The sequence below is a fragment of the Malurus melanocephalus genome, unplaced genomic scaffold, assembly GCF_030028575.1.
Source record: "Malurus melanocephalus ecotype Western Australia unplaced genomic scaffold, MMel_1.1 scaffold_39, whole genome shotgun sequence".
NCBI classification, from domain to species: Eukaryota; Metazoa; Chordata; class Aves; order Passeriformes; family Maluridae; genus Malurus; species Malurus melanocephalus.
Genome location: NW_026623271.1, coordinates 1,133,103 through 1,153,115, shown reverse-complemented (window position 1 = coordinate 1,153,115; position 20,013 = coordinate 1,133,103). Strand labels below are relative to the sequence as shown.

Sequence of the window (20,013 nt, the reverse complement as noted above, 5' to 3'; positions counted from 1 at the left end):
TGGTGTAATTGGTGTGGTGGTATTTAATACTGGTAAAGTAGAACTAGACTTGTGGAGCATTACCAAATGTAACCAGTATACTATGCTCTGTTTATTTTACATAATTAATAACTCTGCAGCATTTAGTGTGATGCATCTTTCTGTATCTCAGTGTTTTTTTTTCTTTTCACTTATCTTAAGACAGGGCTTAGTTGTGTTAATACCTCTGTCTTTCACTTTTCTTTGTGAKGAATTCTAATGTCAGTTATCTGAGCTCTCTTTGCTTTCAGTTAGTTACCTTATACCTGCAGTTTACTTTCCCTCCTTTATGATGCTGTCATTGTTTTGTACAGTTTATTAGACTGGTAAGTACCTCAGGCTTTGTTTCTCTGAACAAGCAGTTTAACAGCGTTCTGTGCATTTTGGTTTAACTAACAGTGCTGTCAGTGTCTGCCACATTGCTAAATTGCTTTGGGGATAAAGGAATCAATCCTATAGGTACTAGTTTTATGGGTTGTATATATCATACCCACGATGTTAATTAAGTGAACATTTTCTTGCAATTAGCCTTTTTTTCCCCCCTAGAACACTGCACKGAAATATTGTGCTATTTCTGCATGAGTTTCAAGGTGTTGCTAATACTTCACATCAGTAAAATGTACATTGTTTCAGTTTCCTGGGGGATGGGTTTTTACACGCCCCAGTACTTAAAAAAAATGTGTGGAGACTTGCTTTCTGTGGGAACTGTCACTGACCTGAACTACCAAGTTTCTGTACAGAAATACACCATTAAGTTTGGCTCGGAGTGCAGTAACTAACAAATGACTGCTGGTGGCTGAGCTGGGGTTGAGCGAATGAAGTGCAGTTCAGGTAACACCAAGGCACAGTACTAAGTTCAGGTATTGCACATTACTGCTTTATTCTCAAAGCTCCTACGGTACTTTTACATTATAAATAGATATATATAAAATTATATAATTATAAATTAACATCACCAAAAATCTGAAAACTTMTTAGCTTTACTAGAAAATCTTTCTCTTACAATGAACTTATATTTGAGTTATAACTGTAATAGAATCTATTAATTTTAAAATTTGTGTGAAGGAGTTTTTACAGTAATAGCAACTGCTTTTAAGCATTTTATTTAAACCTTCTTTTGCTAATGCTTAGCTGAAATGTGTTTGATGCTGAATAGAAATTATATGAACTAAATTATATGAACTAACTGGAAGGGTCCAAGCTTTATGAAAAACTGAGTATTTTTTTAAAGATAACTTTAGTCTGAAACACTGTTGTTTTCCATGTATATTACGGAGATTTRTGATGCATTAAGAAAATGGAGAAATTGCATCTGAGTAAATGGAGTGCTTTCACTGTGTGTGGTAAACAGTTCAGGAACCAACTCAGTGTAGCCCATGGARACTGAAAGCATTTACTGTTTGACCAATGGCATTTTTAAAGAGTGAGTCACCATTTATTTTCCTATGAAGGTTGCATCAAGTTGTACTCTTGACTTATTTTTTTCAGAATTCTTTCTTTAAAATGAAAGCATAATTTGAGCCACRGTGGTAAATTTTTCCTAGGATTGAGCATGTGTTTCTAGGGGATTGTTTCTTCATCATCTTTATTTAGACTTTCAAGAGAGATCTTGTGACCCATAAGCACTTATACATTTGAAAATTATTATATCATTCAGCATTTCCTTTTTAAGTTTCTGTTTTCTTTATGAAATGGAGTGGCTCACTTATGCAGGAATCTATAGCTGATTCTAGAATTATAATAATTTCCATTTCTAATTATGAAATTGGCTTCTTCTCRTATTCCACCTAAAATTACTGCAGTTTTAGGACTGCAGTTCTGTAAAAACCTTGCGTATTAAAGTCTTTATAGTGCTTGAGTCTAAAATATAACTAGTTTTCTGTATTTGTCATCCTCAGAGCACATTTTGTCCTACCCATGTTTCAGTTCTATGTATTAATTTTGTTTTGTTTCAAGCAAACACCTTTTTTCTAACAGACACATTAGGTAATGATTACATATATAGCTTGTTGTAGTTTGATTTTTTCTTTATTTCTGCATGAAAAATAAATCCAGTTGAACTTAGATGTGAGAAATATTTTGAGCTGCATTCAATTGAACATTTTGCTTGATATTGTTCTTACAAAGGTTAACACTATCAGATGTCACTGATCTGTCTCTCATTGATAATAAKTTCATTTTTATGCTTTCATTTATACTTAATGTTTACATTTAAGTAGGAAATGTTTTTACACATGGATGAACCATGGCAATGCCAGTAATGTACACTACATCAGTGAATTTAACTGCTTTTTGAATGAAAACAGTTAWATGACTCATAATAATTCTATTTGTGTCTTAAATATTTTAGAAAATATTATATTTTACTCTGTATGAATTATACACTGTAATTTCCTTACTGTCTTATATGAGCAAGAATCTAAGCTAAGGGGAGCAGAATAAACTCACAGCTGTCTCAGAGACTTGAGAGCACAGCATGACATTTTAGCATTACAAACTTGAAAGCTTTGCCAGAGAGTTTGCTCCTTCAGTGATGAAAAGATGCTGCATCTAAAAGATGAAATAAGCTCGCTTTTCTTCCTGCTGCTTTTCTCTTGTGTGGGATTTCCTCCCTCCTTTTAATTGGCTAATCTACATTCACTACTGAGAAAAAATTCAATACTTTTCTAGAATCTGGATTTCTGAGAGCCTGCTGATTAGTGGCTCCTGCATTGCAACGTGATTTGCTATCTGGGTTTGGAATTAAGGAGTTGCGATGTAAGTGTTTTGTGAAGTTTAGTTAGACATCTAAGGAGAAARGTGATTCAGGAATGTAATTTGTTGAAAAAGTTCTGGAAAGCTAATAGACATGTATTACTAATTCTTGCAAGTGTGTGCATACATTGTCTGCATAATGCCAAGCCATGAGTGCTCAGTTCCTGTTTGAAAAATAGCCTGGTGGGTCAGTAATTGGTTCGGTTTGATTTAGATTGTAAAGTGTRCAAAAGGCATCTATTGTGCATTGTTCCTTGGAATGTTTACTTTATAGTACTTGAAATCTATGAAGTTGACATATTTGTCTGAATTTTCATTAGCAGTGTAGGTTAAATACAATTACTGACCACATAGATATTTTTGTCTTTTGTAATGTCTGTCATCTACATCAAAGTGTTTTGATAGTAATTGTTTATTGCAGGGTTTGAGAAACAAACCAAAGAAAACAGGACATGTGAAACCAGACCTCATAGATGTTGATCTTGTAAGAGGTAGGTCCGGAGCTAGAAAAATCTGAATTTCTCAATATAAAAATAACAACCATCCCATGTCTTGTAATGAGAGTGGATTAGTACATTTTAAATAACTCCAAACGAAACAAAACACACCCATGCTATCACTAAAGCAGGTGGATAGAAAATAYTGTGAAATGATGATATTAAGATTAAATTGAAAGCTTAAGAATTTAATTTAATTTTTGGTCTATAGATTTAGATTTTGAAAAAAAGAAACTTGTGCATTGTCTTTTAACATTTTAGAATTATTAGTTTAGAAGTCACCTACTTTTAACATTTTAGAGTTATTAGTTTAGAAGTCACCTACACCTAGTCATGCATTTAGATTTCTTTCAAATCTTTGGACATCTAGAGGAAAGGTTATGTTGACATTTCTGGAGAGTAAAAACTGCTTAGGCCTTGCAAACAGGCAGTTTAGGCTGTTTACAGTGTTTAGACTCTTTCTTGTGTGTTTTAAATAACATAAGAGCAAAAGAAGGTCAGCTGATATGAGACTTATAGAAAAGTCTTTATTTAGTCTTTATTTTTTCTTTTCTGTGTGTAATTTCCCTTGTACCTCATAAAGGCTAGGAAAAACATTACTTAGTGTTTTTATCCATGAGCCCAGCAGTCAGCAAAGTCTCCTGCATCCATTGCAGGAAGCCAGGTAGTGCTCTTGGGACACCTCTCCCCCCTGCTCCCCAGAGCTTCYCCCTGGTTGGGCTCTGTGCTCAGCGGCCCCGCGGACACAGCACGGACACACCGTACACAGGTACCCCCATGCTCTGGCATTGATCCCAGTGCTGGCACCCAGCCCCACGTAGGTGTCCATGGGCACAGARCACATGGCCCCTGGCCCAGAGGAGTCCAGGGAGTGTAGGGAGAATCAGTCCAGGCTGTGCTGAGCAGCCCCGTGCCATGGCCAGACGAGCGGCTCTCTGGGCAGTGCTGTTTGTGTGACCAGTCCTTTTCATCTCCTTACCCTTCAATTACCCTGCACTTGTTCCTCCCTAGATTGCCTGAACTGCTTCTTTCTCCCACCCCTGGTTTCTTCCCTAAATGCTCTGTAAGTCCTGTGCCATCTGAGTTCCTTTTCCCTGTGTTCCCTAATGAGTCCACCCCTCAGGCAAAAACCCTTTTCCTCTGAAAGATGACTTGGAGAGCTGCTCCCAGAAAGCMTGGTGAGGGTTCACACAGGGACAGTAGGGTCGATGGCTCTTCTGGGACAGCCCTGGGAGGCTCCTGATCATGGTCTTCATGCCATGATTTGGATTCCCACCTGCTTTTCTGCCTCTGTGTGCTCTGACTTATGGTTCCAGTGATGAATCTATGAAGAGAGCCCTGGAAGGACCCCTGAAAGTATTTGTGCTCCCCCTTCCAGTTATCTCTTTGAGCTCCTCTGCAGTTGTGCAGATAAGCTTTTCTCACATCACCTAACAATATAACTGTTTAAAAATGGCAATGTGACAGAAAGAAACAAAATCAAATAACATTTGAACTTAAACTAAGGAACAGTGGTAGACCACTTCAGTSCAGTGATGTACATGAATAGCATTTAAATGATTGCATGGATGTCTGAGTTGGATTAAAGGAGTTTCAGTGCTGGCAGTGTTTTACCTGTGCAGCACAGAGCCCACTAATACCAATGCTGCTTGTAAATGAGATGGGGATGCTGTAGCAGCATGCAGGAATTACCTTTTCAGTCAATAACTTAATGTAATTTCAGTCACATCCCCTTTAAGTAAATGTTGCACAGTCTTCTGGCTGGGAATTTGCAGGGAGAAAAAGAAATGGAGAGCTATGGGAAAGAAAGGACATTTGAATGAGAGAGATAAAAATGGTATAGAAGGAGAGACAAAAATAAATTATTCTTTGGATAGCTTCCCTGCTCCTGCAGCTAGTCCTCAGCTGGTCAGATTCACTTCAATGCTTTATTCCATTTTCCTGAATGACATGGCRGGTGCATTTTAGATCCCTTTGCTGTGTGGGAAAAGACTCTGCTGTGCCTGCATGGTCATGTAGAGTTTTCATATGATTTCTTGTTGTTTCATACCAAATTTCTGATACCTCTATGAAAGAGAACAATTTTTAATAATTTATTTTAAAATAAATTTGATACAACAATGTTTTTTTATTCAAGCATTCTGAAATACAGGTATCTGTAGAGGTTCCTGATAATGGCACCATATTTGGATTGAGGAGATAGTTAAAGGAGCAATTATTAAACACAATTATTTAAATAAATCTTGTGCTTTCATCATTTCACCATCTTAACTACTCTTCTGTTGCACAACTGAGGTTTCTATTTAYCATAATGAAGAAATAAATCTGAAATTCTTTTCTTTTTTTTAAAGGATCTGCTTTTGCTAAAGCAAAACCTGAAAGTCCTTGGACATCTTTGACCCGCAAAGGAATCGTGAGAGTTGTTTTCTTTCCATTCTTCTACAGGTGGTGGCTACAAGTGACATCAAGGGTCATTTTTTTCTGGCTGCTTGTTCTTTACCTTCTCCAAGGTAGAGTTGGATTACAGCATCAGCTTCAACTGAATGCCTTATTTTAACCATATGGAAGCTCCAGTGTGCTACTTGGTTCACTTCATGCTGTTAAGGTCTGTTCCAGTATTTTCAGAAAATACTGGAATGATGCATTCCCAAGCATATGTCTCTTGGTTAAGATTTCTTTTGCATATATAAAGAATGCATAATAAAACAATTAACAATCTTCTCACAGGCTTTCTCCAGCATTTGGCACATGTTAGTTTGTCATATTTGAATATAATTTAGGTTTTCAGGACTATCTAATTTAGTTCAGGACAACTGTTAACAAGCAAAAGTAGGTTTACAGCTTTTGGGCTATTCAGTTCTAGCAGTCTGACTTGGTGATTTTCTTAATTATGTGTAATATAGAAGAGAAGAATTAGAAAGGGARGAATGTAATGGAGTGAATCACTATCTATCAGTGTGAAAGTCACCAAAAGAATAAGTGTTTCAGAAGTTTGTACAACAGAAATGGAACAGAAGGTTAATGAAAGTTGGGAGCAATATAACTACCCTGAGAAGTTAAATGACTAATGAATTTTCCACTGAAATCCAATTATAATGCAATATTACTTTTTCAAATTTACCATCTGTCCTCTCAGTTGTGAATCATTGTATCATTTGGAAATTTTAATTAGAACAATATATGGAGTTAAAAAAAAAGACAGTACCTCTTGTGTGGTGATTTTAGCGGGTATAAAATTAATCTTACCATGCCAGTGCCCCGAGGACTTGCAGTACTGACAAATATTCTTGTAGCTTTCTATCAGAAGTTCTTCTTATCTCCCTTTCTGAGATAGGTTCCTAATTTGTGCTATGGTAAGAAATCCCATAATTTAAATCTTATTTATAGTAATAAAAGTAGTAAAATACATACATGATTGGTTTATTATCATCTTCATGGGTGTTGTATTCTGAGAAACACCATTGCAGTAATTTTGTATGTTCCTGTTTATAATTTAAAAAAAAAATAAAAAATGCTGACACTTAATTTATGGTGCCTTTGTAAGACCCTAAAACCAGAAATATAGTGAGACAATGCAGATTCTGAGTGCAAGCAAGTTTTTAGGACTTTAATTTCAGAGCTGTCTTATAATTAACCTTTTCCCTCTCAGATTTCTTGGGATCTCTGATTTACTAAGTTATGGTTGGAATGCATTCTTTCCCTAATCCATATAGTCTGTACTGTGACAAAGTATTTCTGTGATTGTGAATTAACAAATACCAGGAAATAATTAATAGTATTCCATATTACCCTTTAATCCAGCTGTTTGAAATACTTGATGTTTTAACTGTGCTGAATTAGCTGCAGATTTTTTGATAGTTTTTGAAATAAATTAAACTTACAATAAACATGTAAGTGAAATTAAATAGACATATTTACTTACTGGGAATTATTCAAAACCACCCCCCCAAGCACTTCTTTATAAGTTTTGCTTATATTTTACTCAGAAAGTGTGCTCAGTTATTAATTTTGTACTGGATTGGTAAGGTGGCTCCAAAACGTAAAGAATCTATGAAGGAAGCTTAAAAATAAAACACCTAAAATTCCAGTGGCCATATTTCTGCCCTTAATTTGGATTTTGTATTGTAGCTTGGACTTTCTGTCATCATGACTGATTGTCCCTGACATTGTTGTAAATTGGTCTGACTGTATTTCATTTTTAAGTATTTAGTTAAATTATTTTATTTAATTATGAAGGATTTTCTGTAGATTTATGAATTGCATTACTTGGAATTACTGCTTTAAAATTGATTAGCTTTAGCAGGATAATGCAGGGCTAGCATTTATGTAAATCTACAGAAAAAATATCCTTGGCTGCAGATTTAAACTTCAGGTTTTATATGCATTGGTTACCATTAGTATAAAGTGATAGCACAATATGTGACAGGGGAACTGCAGAGAAATGTTTTATGCTCAAGGTCGCAGAACAGGCCAATGACTTAAGATACAAGTAAAACCTTTTTCTTCTGATTTCTTATCTATCTAGCATATTGGAATACCTCATTTTTAATTTAAAATGTTTTTATATTCTAATGGGAAAATGAAGTGCAAAGTTACAACATTTACTGTGTATTTCTTAAGTATAAAGCAAGAAACTTGAATAGAGATGTAATTGTTTGTTGTAGTGGTGAGATATATAAATGTGTATGTATGCATTTTTAAATTTGGTATTACAAATATTTCCAGACTTTTAAATGCTCTAACATGAAATGCATATTGGTCTTTGAAATGTAAGGTTGCTTTTTCTGAGACAGTGTTTTTTTCTTTGTGATGTAAATTTATTTATGTCTGTTTTACAAAGTAAACCACTGTGGTTTAGAAAAATGAAAGTCAAAATACTATAAATCTGTAAAGAAATAATTAAAAGTGCTTTGAGAAATCCTGTTTCTGCCAATTCTACCTAACTGTTGGTAGGAGCAAATCTTGGAAAACCTGATTTAGACTGTTGAGACACTGTGCAGAAAGAAAATCTTGGATTTCCCTCTGATCTTACTTGAAAAAGATCAGGAGATTGGTAATGTTTTTCTAAATCTGTGTGAAACATTGTGGTGAGAATGTGCAATCTATAGATTTCTGTCTTCTGGACGATTTCTTCTAGAGAGCTCTGCTTTCCTTAATGTTTTTAAAGTAACAGTAGTGAATTTTTAAATTATTTCATGTAGGCCTACTCCTACAAATCATTTCACATGGACCTATGGGAGCTCTGTGTTCTCAGAAGTATGTATGTTTATCCAAATTGTATGGTAGAAGTCAAAATCTGCTACTTCTTTACAATTTATACCTCATGAAGCTAATTGTGTGAGGAACTCAGATAAGCTCATTTAGAAGGAGATAACATTATCTTTTGCTGTACCTTTTGCTATCTGTACCTGTTTTTACTGGTGTTTTTAATAAGTTGGATTTCTCATTGATGCATGTGGTCTATCTGAGAAACCTTATCTAGCAAAACCAGTATATAGAATATATACAGTAGTTCATCTATAGTAATAAAGGATACTCCATGCGAAACTTTTGTGCTTTAACTTAGGAAAAAAGACAGAAGAGAAATTAGAAATAGTTCTTCCACAGTCAAAAATAATTCCACTGTTTTGTGTGTTCATCATGTTTTTAATACTGGTTACCTTGCTAAAGGTTAGTCCATGAAAAACATACTGAATTTCCTTTTAGTGGAGAACACCACATCCAGCTATCTGCTGTGTTAGGTGTTGCTTCATGGGATTTATTTTAGATGTTTGAATGTGGCACATATGTGGCTTCAATTTTTTCAGTCAATTTCAGTAGAGAATTGGTGAAAGCTGCTGAATTTGTATTTCTTGTGCTAGAAATAGATCTAAATTATGAGACTTTCACTTCTGAGTAGTACACGAGCAAAACCAGATTCTCATGGGATGTGCGGATTTTGTGCACAGAGAATTAATTCCTACTTCTGTTTCTGAATTGTTTCTTGGAGTTTCTGTGGGTGTTTTAGGTTTTTTTTCCTTGAGAATTTCTCTTAGCTGAGTACCACAACGTAGCACTTCAAGCCAGAGCAACAAGGACATGGAATAAGCAGAGTGGAGATGGGTTGCCTCTTGTGCCTGGTGGAAGTGTTCAGGTTGACCTGGAGCCTGTAAAGATGTTTGAGTGGTTGGGCTCTGGCTACAGGAGCAAGAGCATCTGCCTGGGTGTTGGCTGTATGTGATGAGTGGTTATAGGGTTACAACACTAACAGCCATGGAATTGGAAGCTGCCCATTTTCCAGCCACAAATGTAGTTGGAGTCCTGGTCACTTCAGCTGGACTACCTCATAGTTGACATGGTTTGTCTTTTGATAATTCCTCACTGCTAAAAAATAKGCATGCAAGTGTGTATGGAACATGTACTGGGTTGTATTTAAGCCTGATTGTCTGTCCATATGGGAAATTTTGTCCCTGGGCTGGAATCTGGAGTCTRAAATGCATTCTGCTGTGTAAGGAGTTTCTGTTCTCAAGTCTCATCGAACTTGCATTGTGCTGYGTCATTGTWTGTGATACAGCATTAAATGTATTTGGGCTGCTTTAAGGATGATGTTTACTTTTTGGTTTTGTCTCCKRCTGATGTTTCACCATAGTTAAASWGGTTTCATGACAGATACAGCTTTCRAAATATTTACCCCCTCTTATTTCATTCAGCCACCTTTTTTYGAATAATGCCTATAATATAACAAGTATAAAATAAAAGSTGGRTATTGAGAGTAGWGAGCTGTTCAAACATTTATTGCTGCTGGTTTTGTAGCAATTAYAATTTTGTTCTCTCAGAATTACTTGAGTTGGCTTAAAATGCAGGTGAAGGTCTACATCTGACTGGTTTTGTTTTTGAAAAAAAACATATCATGAGTTGGCCATTTCAGACAATGAATTGAACTTCATTTCACTTCTTTTTCAGTTGCTGCTGTAGTGCTGTTTTATACAGCCCAAAGCCCACATAATATACCTCTGACTGAAGTCATTGGGCCGATATGGCTCATGTTGCTCCTTGGGACTGTGCACTGTCAGATTGTTTCAACACGAACTCCTAAACCACCTCCCAGCACAGGGGGTAAAAGAAGAAGGTATAGTCTATGTTAAAGTATTTTATCCTTTAGGATTGTTAAACTATTGCAGAGAATGTGCATGAAAAAATGTAGGGTTTTAGAGTGTGTGTGTTGCTAGACATGAGAAATTGATGCTCTGTTTTTATTTGAAACTTCAGAATGGGTGCTTCATTGGTGCTCTTTAATTTTTATGCATTGACTAATTTATGCATAGTTTTRTATGAACTTTAATGCATTAAATCTGACATTTTGTCTCAAACCAGTTAACCTGAATAGTGGTGGAGTGACAATGTTTATATTACTGCAAATTCAGTTTTATAACTCTGGCTAATGTTGTRTGGGAACTATATGTTAAAGGAGATGCTCTGGGAAATGTAGAATTTAGGTCTTCCAAGCATTCCACTGACTGGTTTGGYTACAGTGAATTGTCCCATTAAAATGGGAAACATGGCACTAGTGAATTTTGTAGGTCTAAGCCTCTTATGATGAAATGTATTTTGTTTTTAATATTATAATAATGGATGTGTCATTTTTTTTTATTAAATGGAGTTTATTAAATTGGTATGACAAAGCTTTAGCAAAATACTTGGAAATCTTGCTTGTTTTTGCATGCTTAAACTGCTGAACACATTATAGAACTAGCAGATTGCACTTACAAAGCTACCTTCCCATTTTAATCTCTTCTGATGAAGGAAATTAAGGAAAGCAGCACATTTGGAAGTACATAGGGAAGGAGATGGCTCTAGTACCACAGATAACACACAGGAGGGAACAGTGCAGAGCTACGGTACAAGCACCTCTTACAGTATTGGCGCTGTCTTCAGAGATATCTGGCATGCTGCTTACTTTTTATCAGGGTTTGTATTTATTTAAGGCTACGTATGTGTTAGAGATGCACTATCCCTTTTCTAATTAAGTAAATATTGATGTAATGATTAAACTTCTGTTGATCTCGTTTTTGCTCTTAATGGCAAACTCATCTAAGTATTTAAAAAYGGACTAATGTGTTGTTTCTTGATTTTTGAAAATGCTGATGCAATAATTTTGAACACATCCTGGTTGTCATAGAATAATTTGGGTTGGAAATGACCTTAAATTTCATCTAGTTCTCCCMCCTTGGCTTAGGCAGGGGCAACTTCCACTAGACCAGGTTGCTCAAAGCTCCATCCAACATGGCCTTGAACACTTCCAGGGATGGGGCAGCCACAGTTTCTCTGGTGCCTTTGCCAGTGCCTCACCACCCCACAGTTATATTTCAGTATTTCTTCCTAATACTGAAAGCTCAACCTACTCTATTTCTGTTTAAAACCATTGCCCCTTGTCCATTCTCTTGTAAAAAGTTCCCCTCCAGCTCTTGAAGGTGCTCCAAGGTCTCCCTGGAGTCTSTTYTCCAGGCTGAAYAACCCCAATTCTYTCAGCCTGTCTTCWCGAGAGRTGCTCCAGCCCTCTGATCATCTTGTCCCTCCTTTGGACTCATTCCCACAGGCCCATGTCCTTCCTATATTGGGGGCCCCAGAGCYTGGCACAGTGCTCCAGGTGGGAYCTCACGGGAGCAGARTACAGAATTAATTTTTAGTTAAATGCATTGTTCAGTATATTTTGTTAAGTTATACTTCGTTGTAGGAGTATACTGTGTAAGCCATCAGGAAAAAAAAAAAAAAACTTAGTTTCTCAGTTTAAATCCAATGAGAAAAATTCAACTCTTTAATTTTACTTTATTACCTTTTCCTTTATTTACATTTTCTTCTTACTGCTCCAAGAGAATGCTTATTGAGCTCTGTAGCTGTCATCAAGTCAAACACTTTTTCTGTAGGAAAAGCCTTCAGGATTCAAATAAACACAGCACTTRGTTTATAAAGAACATCGAAGATAAATTTTGTAAAGGTTGGAAGAAGCATCTAAACCTGTTAGATTTAAGAGCTGGTTTGGAAGTGATCAATCTGCTGATTGGGCAATTAAAAAGTTTCCTAAAAAAAACATTCTATAGCAGTATGTGTTCAAGATATACTAGGCTATACACAGCATTTCAGTGCTGTCTATCAGCATTTATTAACAAGAGAAAATATACTGATAAAGTGGTATTAAACTGAGAAAAGGGATAGTGCAAAGTTATTATATTGATGTTTTGTTGTGCATGCTGCATTGTAAATACAGCAACACTAACATGTCTGTCATACCCCTGAGTGTGCTCTTAACCACTGGTAAAACTTAAGCTACATTCTATATCTACTTGAAACCCTGGACAAGTTTTAAAAATGTTTAAAAATATTGTAAGAGRAGAGTTCGTTTGACCTTTTCCTGTGTGGGTTTGACTTTTTCCTCTCTTTGATAAACTGGGTCATAGTGATAGGCACCAGGCCTGTTCTTCAGGTCTGAGGGCGTTACTCTGCTATWTTTCAAGAGTAATCTTGTAAACTTCTGTTTTCCCTGCATTGAAGGGTTTCCCTGCAATATGAAGAGGGTTGGAAGATTGATTTTTTTTTTTTTTCCTTACCTTTCTTGCTGTTTGTTTCATAGTATTTCTAGTTGAGAAGGGCTGTGTGGAACTTACCTAAAGACTTGTTTAAACAATTTAATCAGCGGTAGTGTGTGTGTATATATAGATTTAAGTCTCCATGATGACTACTTAGTATATACAGTATCTTCAAAGGGAAGAGAGCACAGAGTGAGAATGCTGTAAATAGTCCTTTGTTACCCCTTCAATTGCAGAGGCACTGTTGTTTGTATGTCTGGAGCCATACAAATTTGTCCAGATGAAAAATAACCTTTTTTTTTTACCCCGGGGGAACATTCAGTTCAGTTTCTTAATGTAATTTTTTTCATGGTAATGCAAACAGTTTTGTCAGCACAATGGGATGGCAGAGTGAGGCTGGGAATGAGGAAGCWAGAGCAGAGTGTCAAGTACGTTGGTGTGATGTTGCTTAAAGAAAATCTTATGAAATCTCAGTGCAAGGAAGCTTCACAGCTATACCTGTTCTGTTCCCTAAGACATATTTGGAAGCTCTTTAAATAAGCATGTYAGAATGTCTCATGTAGAATGTCTCATTAGTATTTATTTTCAGCAATTTTTCACTTCCATTTAGCTTTGACATACTATTTTTTTTTTAGTTTCAACTGTTGGTCTTAAATACATGATTTCAAATTAACCTCAAAAATTATRTTCTCTGTGTTAAGGCAGGACCCTGTGTGCCTAGACCATTTGCCTATGCTCAGATCTTTGGTAATCTGGAACTGTGTATTCAGTGAATATCCTTCAGAGTAGCAGAACTCAGTCTGATTTACAGATTATAGTTCTAAACTTGCATATGTTCTTTCTTTCTCTTATCTGCCCCTATTCAACTGCTTGAGGTACTTCTTCCTTCTAGTTTTAAAGTTTCATATAAAATCTTCTCAAATCAAACTTGGAAGAATTGTCCCATTAATCTACYCATACGGTTTAGTAACTCATGGAGGAAGTGTCTCTGACTGGATATGTGTGTSTGATGAGAGCTGCATTTACTTTTGCACTGTTGGAAAGAAATTTTTTAAAAGTGCTGGAAGAATAATGAATTGCTTATTGACCTCTCTGAATTCCTCCTTATTGCAGATAATTTATTACTAGTGCTAATTGCTTGGTACTCACTACYGACTTTCCTGAAACAACTTCTTTTACAAGCAGTTGCCACTGAAAGGCAGTTCCTTTGCTTTAAAAGAAATATAAATGGTAACTTTTTTCCTAGTTAGGGTGAGGAAATGAGATTGATATGGGACAGGAGGATGAAACRTCTTAGTAACATTGTCTCTTCTCTTAATTATTTTGTTCCATTATTATTCCTTTAATCCGTTATTCCATTTTGTCTGTGTGCCATTATTKTGTGAGCTGAATTGGTCCATTTTGGATTTTTTTTCTATTTTATCCAGCTGTCCCTAGCCATGTTTTGTGTTCAGAGCTCCTCACCCCCTGTGGGATACCTTATCTTGTAAGGAATGTGAGGYGACTATCCAAATCTTCCAATTTATTTGATGTACATATTAAAGAGGAATTCAATCTTCTGCTGTGTAATCCAAGCCCACACAGAATGCCTCAGTCCTTAAAGAGAAAGGCAGTACATATTCCCTTCCACAAGATGAACAAATTCTTGACATTTCTGTGACCTATGCTGAGCATTCTACTTGTAATAACAATAAAACATTTTGGAGGCCTTATTTATAACTCTCTTCTCTTGTCTTCTCCCTGCTCTTCCCTCATCAAGCATTCTGAAAAACTAAAAAATAAAATTAATTTACTTTGACAATACAGAAGCTTAAGAGAAGATTGAAAGTCCTTATCATGAAGGTAGCAAGTTGCTATTCATCTCCATTCCTTCATCCACTGCACTTTCTAGTTTGGGTGTGTAGTCCARATGTATGCTTTAAGAGAGCCTTCTTCTTGCATTAGATACTTTYGCTGCTACATCTACTATCTAGGAAAGGGCCTTGATTCTAGACGATGTTATGGGAGGCTATTCACCAGTRTAAGTGGTCTTAAGATTTTGTCCTTAAAAAAACAGCTTAATTGGTGTGTTTGTAWGAGATAGTGAAAAATATTGCTGGGTGTTACTGGATAATACAGAAAAGGGTGGATCCCCTTCTGTTTAGTAGGGTTGTCAGTAAGCAGAGTGTATTCAAAACAACACCAGATATCAGTGTAGARTGCTAAACAGCATGTTGGTTTGCAGCTTCAGGAAATTGCATGCTTGCTTTCAATTAATAATTATTAAAGCAACTTCTAGCATACCTCTTTCTTTTGTTAAGATAGAATAGAGGAGTTTCTCTTTACATTTGAGTCTTGTGGTTCTTCTATTGCCAAAGTTGCTGTGAAGTTTTAGTTTTAAAACAGGTTTCCTTTCCTTTCAGTAGCTAATGKTATAAATTTCTTTCACATGCTGGCRGTTTATTTTGTAACAATTTTAGGAAGGGATAATGGGTATTTTTTAGAAGATTAAATAGTTACAAATATGGTATCAAATGTTAATATTGTTGGTTTGTGAACACAGTCAAGCTAAAACATGGGTTGAGAGGAATGAGCAGGATTTAGACTGGGAAATAATTGAGAGAATAATTAATCTTTGTATTTGTTTTAAATATAGATCTAAGAAAGCAAAAAACTCAATAGATAAATCCACTGAAACTGATAATGGCTACGTGTCCCTTGATGGGAAGAAGCCAGGTAAAGGCAGTGAAGAATGTGTGCAGGGCCATGAACGGCGGTGTGAAGTGATTAGGCCAGAAGAGACAGGGTGGAGCCCTTCCCCAGTGAGAGATGCTTTGAGCAACCACAGTCATCACAAAGTAAGTGTGTTTGTTGCTTTTGATGATGCTTTTGATGCATTTTTATCTACTTTATTCTTAAAAATACTTTAAAAATGAAATTAGGCTTTTGATCCTGGGGGCAGATATTACAGTGAAATCACACTTCATCATATTCCTGGCCTTTTTCTTGTAGGAGGAATCTTAATGGTGTTTAAACATTTCTGCTATTCTGTATCTGAATGCACAAATTTGTGTGCTGTGTTTTATCTGTGGCTATTTCGTGACCAGTTAAACATTCTATACCTTTACTAATAGTTTGGGTAACTATGGTCTGCCTCTGTGCTAAAATGGAGCAAATTTTAGCTTACTGATAATTTGTAAGGTCATTCTGTACATTTGCCTGTGAATCATCTTCCTTTCCCTTTTTTTTTTAATTGACCTGTGTAGAAGACAAAAGCAGGATTTCSCTCCAAATGAAATAGGCAGGACTCCATAGTGAGGAATAGGAATGAGAGGAGTAGTAGAGTCATTACAGAATCRTAGGAAGCGATCATGGAAGAAAGCAGAACTTTTAATTTCACTGTCTCTTATTATCTTCTGGGTGTCCTATACTCAAAGTAACACCCATCAATGACCTCAGTATTCAACATGCAACTTCTAAGCACTTTATCTTTGTAAGAAGTGGTAAATGTTAACTTTGTACTGCATGTGTTGATAATTCAGTGTTATACTGTTGCTGTTCGTTGGTTGGTTGGTTTGGATTTTTTGGTTGTTCTCTTTTCAGGTGTGGATAAATTTTCTCTAAACTTTTCTTGGCGTGTTCAGTTTATGAAAAATCGCATTTAAAAAATGAATGTCATAATCTTTCTTGAGGTTAATRTGAACTAGGCCTTCCTTTGAAAAAAATATTTATTTTGATATTAAAATTTCTGCTCCGTGATTCCTACTGTGCCAATTACTTTTGAGTCTTGAAAATACATTAAAATCTAGTTTAACTGTGCAGAGATAAATAAGTTGTAGAAAGAAATTTGATTTCAGTAGTTGAGAATAAGACTTAGTAATCTGACTCTGTGTCTTACTAGTACTATATTTCTTGCACTAGGATACTCACAGGACTGTGACAAATCTATCAGATGAAGTTTCTAGTGAGGAAGGGCCTGAAACCGGCTATTCTTTACGTCGCAATGTGGARCGCACTTCTAGTGACTGTACACTTCGAAACAGGAAATCTCACCATTACAAGAAACACTACCCTCTGGAGGTACGTTCATTCCTATTGCTACTTGTCTGGAAATTCTTACAACCTCTTGACTTCTTATTGAATAGGCATGTTGAGCAAGCAGCTTGTGTGTGCTTCATTGCTGGCTGGAGTTAAACTGTTACATTTCCTCAAGTGTTTGGGTTTTTTTTCCTGTATTGGATTTTAGGAGGATTGGAAGTCATGCTAATGACCAACAGTTTTTTTTTTTCTGCTTTTGTTTAATGAAAGTGTTTTGAAATTAAGAGGTTTTAATTTAGTTTCTTTGAGCTTCATCCTATTTTTCAGTTTGTTATAAGGAGCCTAAAATATTTTCTGTGGGTTTTGCTTGAGGTTATGRTAACTCTATTGCTGTCTCATGACACCAGTTATCTCCTCTGGAAATTTCCTTTGTTACAGAAACAGTAGTAATTGGCGGGATGCAAATTCTTGGCCATGGTACTGCTCCTGTTTCTCTCCTTTTAGTATTTTGGATTCAGTTGCTTTCTTGTGGAGAAGTCTGATTGAGTTTTCATTTCCTTGTGTTTGTATAACAATAATATAAAATCTTGTGAAATCTGAACAAAATGGTTAATGTATAAAAATACCAACATTTTAAGAGACTTGATGAAATTATAGCTTAGAATAGGGGATATCATAGATTGTGTATTAGCAGAATCCTTAATTGTAAGGACTCAGACATTGAAAGAGCATGGGATATTGTTTATTTATTCATTATTTTAAAAAATTATGCTATTTTGCTAATGGTTCGCAACTTCACGGATATGGAATGCTTTTTAAAGACTGTATTGCTGTTTTTTCCCTAGGGCTGAGCAAAGAGAGTAAAGAATAAAATCAGCACTGACAAAAGTCCACTGACAGATGGGTTTGATAGGCAGTCTCATGAGTAAACTCTCTACTTGATATAAAAAAAAGTCTCTTGGAGGGGTTCAGATATTGCTTGCTCTGATCACAACTACAAAGCCTTGAAGTTGATGCTTTGCATTAAAAAAGCATTAGATAATCTTCTTTCATTTCTTATAGACTTTGGTTAAAAAGGTCCCGAATGTGAATTGATTTAAGCATTTAATGCTTTATGCATGTGCAGTTTGTGATAATGGCACTGTTTGTTTCATGTTACAGAAGATGTGCCTTCACTGTGTGCTTGTGCAGCCTCGTGCTTCACAAGTGGAAGCAGGAAGACACTATTACAGTTGATTTTTTTTTGTTTTTCAGCTTAAATGTGTCTTCTCTTGCATAGAGTGCTTTAAAGCTAGGAAGACTTTGAAAATACCTTCAGAAACTGCAGGGACAAGATTTTTAATCCATGTTTAACTCTGACAGTACTGTTTTACACTTATTCCCTGTTCACTGATCTGACTGATGCAATCAAAGGGGAAGCTTTTCTTACTTGCTACCAACTCTCCTCCCCCACACCATTACAAAGGAAGTGAAACAATAGTTTTCAAATCAGTGAAAGCTTTCTTTGTATTTAAAAAAAATAAATTAGTGAAGTCAGTGGATATACTCTCTTCTATAAATATCTTTTTTCTTTGTAAGAAAAAAAACAGCTTCAGACTCTTTCTGAATTGATGTTATSCCTCACTTTGTAAAAGATGGAGAAAGAGTTCAGACCAAATTTTTTCTAAACATTTCTTTACAAAAGAGCTTACATGAAATACGTTAAGCATGGTTTTCAGAAAAAATAAAGAACATTTCTTTAGATAGTAATGCACTATGAATCACATTAAGTTAGCATGTCTGCTGAAACAATGCCCAATTTTTTTTTTCAGTGTGAAAAATGGTGTATGTTCTCAAGAGAAATTAATAGAAAGAAATAAACTTTGTGTTAAGAGTGAATGGAAATTGCCAGAGGATGGCAATGAGTAGGCTGGTACTGCTTTTAATACTACACCCCTGTCTTGCAGGAAGTGGTTCTGTTTATTGTAGAAAGTAGCTTAAAGCTGCAATGTTGTTCTTAAGACAACAACAGATTCTTTCTTGAGTAGGTGCTGGGTGATTTCAATGTCCCAAACTTAAGGTTTTCCTTTCTKTTTCTAAGATCTAGGTAAAATTTGACTTTACTAAAGGATACTTGTTTGTCAAATGCAGTTTGTTTAAAATAATAAAAATTTTATGTATAACTATACAGACTACACATAAACCTGGCATCATCTATGTGCATTCTTGCTTATTCTTCACTCTCTATACCTTATGCATTACTGTCTTCAAACAAGCTCACTCTGTCTTTGAGAAGGTATGTTAGTGACAAAGTGATTTTAGGAGACTTAGAGAGTCAATTGCTCAGAAGTTTGAGATAYAGCTGGAGTCTGTGGCTTGATTATTGCTGTTAAATTCTATCCTAACGAGTTATTTCCTTTAAATAATGAATGTTATTTGATTCTTATGTGTCCTCCTCCCCAGCAAAGCAGGTGCCAGGGACTGTTGCTTTTTTGTACAGTGCCTTAAAATGTGCAAGACTCTTAGATACAACTCGAATAAATATCCATGTTTTTCTGTTGAGAAAGATAATGGATTGGAACCTAAAAATCCACATAAACCCAGATTCACTAATTTGATCTTTATACTCTGCCAGGAAGCCATTTAGAATCAAAGAGCTGCATTAATTCCAAGGGRTGTTTCTGTTTCAGGATACGCCTAAATCAGGTACGAGCTGCAGTTCTCGGTGCTCAAGCTCCAGACAAGACTCAGAGAGTGCAAGGCCAGAGTCAGAAACTGAAGATGTGCTGTGGGAGGACCTCTTACACTGTGCTGAGTGCCACTCGTCCTGTAGCAGTGAGACAGATGTGGAAAGCCCTCAAGTGAACCCATGTGTGAAGAAAGAATACAGAGATGACCCATTTCATCAGGTTGGTGTCCASCAGTTTTGGTTTTTACACTACACACGAGTTCAGTGTTATCTGTTTTATCATATGCCACAGAAGGCTTGGGAGAAAGACCTACATTTAGTGGAAGTAACAAAGCCAAAGTGATTCCATAGAAGTAAAGGAAGGAAAACTTGATTTCTGCTACTCAGTCATTAATTTCTGAAATGACAAGGGTAGGGCAATATATTAAAATAGCCTACAGAATATCTGAGTGTTTGAATCTTAATTCTAGTTTAGGGAAAGTATTGATTGATTTAA

General features: G+C 35.9%; 1 protein-coding gene across 1 annotated transcript in view; it reads left to right on the top strand.

The window, feature by feature from the left end:
• PHTF2 (putative homeodomain transcription factor 2) overlaps positions 1 to 20,013 on the top strand; it is a 59,177-nt gene that overhangs the window by 26,150 nt on the left and 13,014 nt on the right. The window contains exons 4-10 of the mRNA XM_057364470.1: positions 3,194 to 3,263; positions 5,621 to 5,779; positions 10,212 to 10,377; positions 11,052 to 11,216; positions 15,468 to 15,669; positions 16,733 to 16,891; positions 19,519 to 19,737. Of these exons, the coding sequence (XP_057220453.1) occupies positions 3,194 to 3,263; positions 5,621 to 5,779; positions 10,212 to 10,377; positions 11,052 to 11,216; positions 15,468 to 15,669; positions 16,733 to 16,891; positions 19,519 to 19,737 (1,140 nt within the window). The remainder of the gene's footprint in view (positions 1 to 3,193; positions 3,264 to 5,620; positions 5,780 to 10,211; positions 10,378 to 11,051; positions 11,217 to 15,467; positions 15,670 to 16,732; positions 16,892 to 19,518; positions 19,738 to 20,013) is intronic.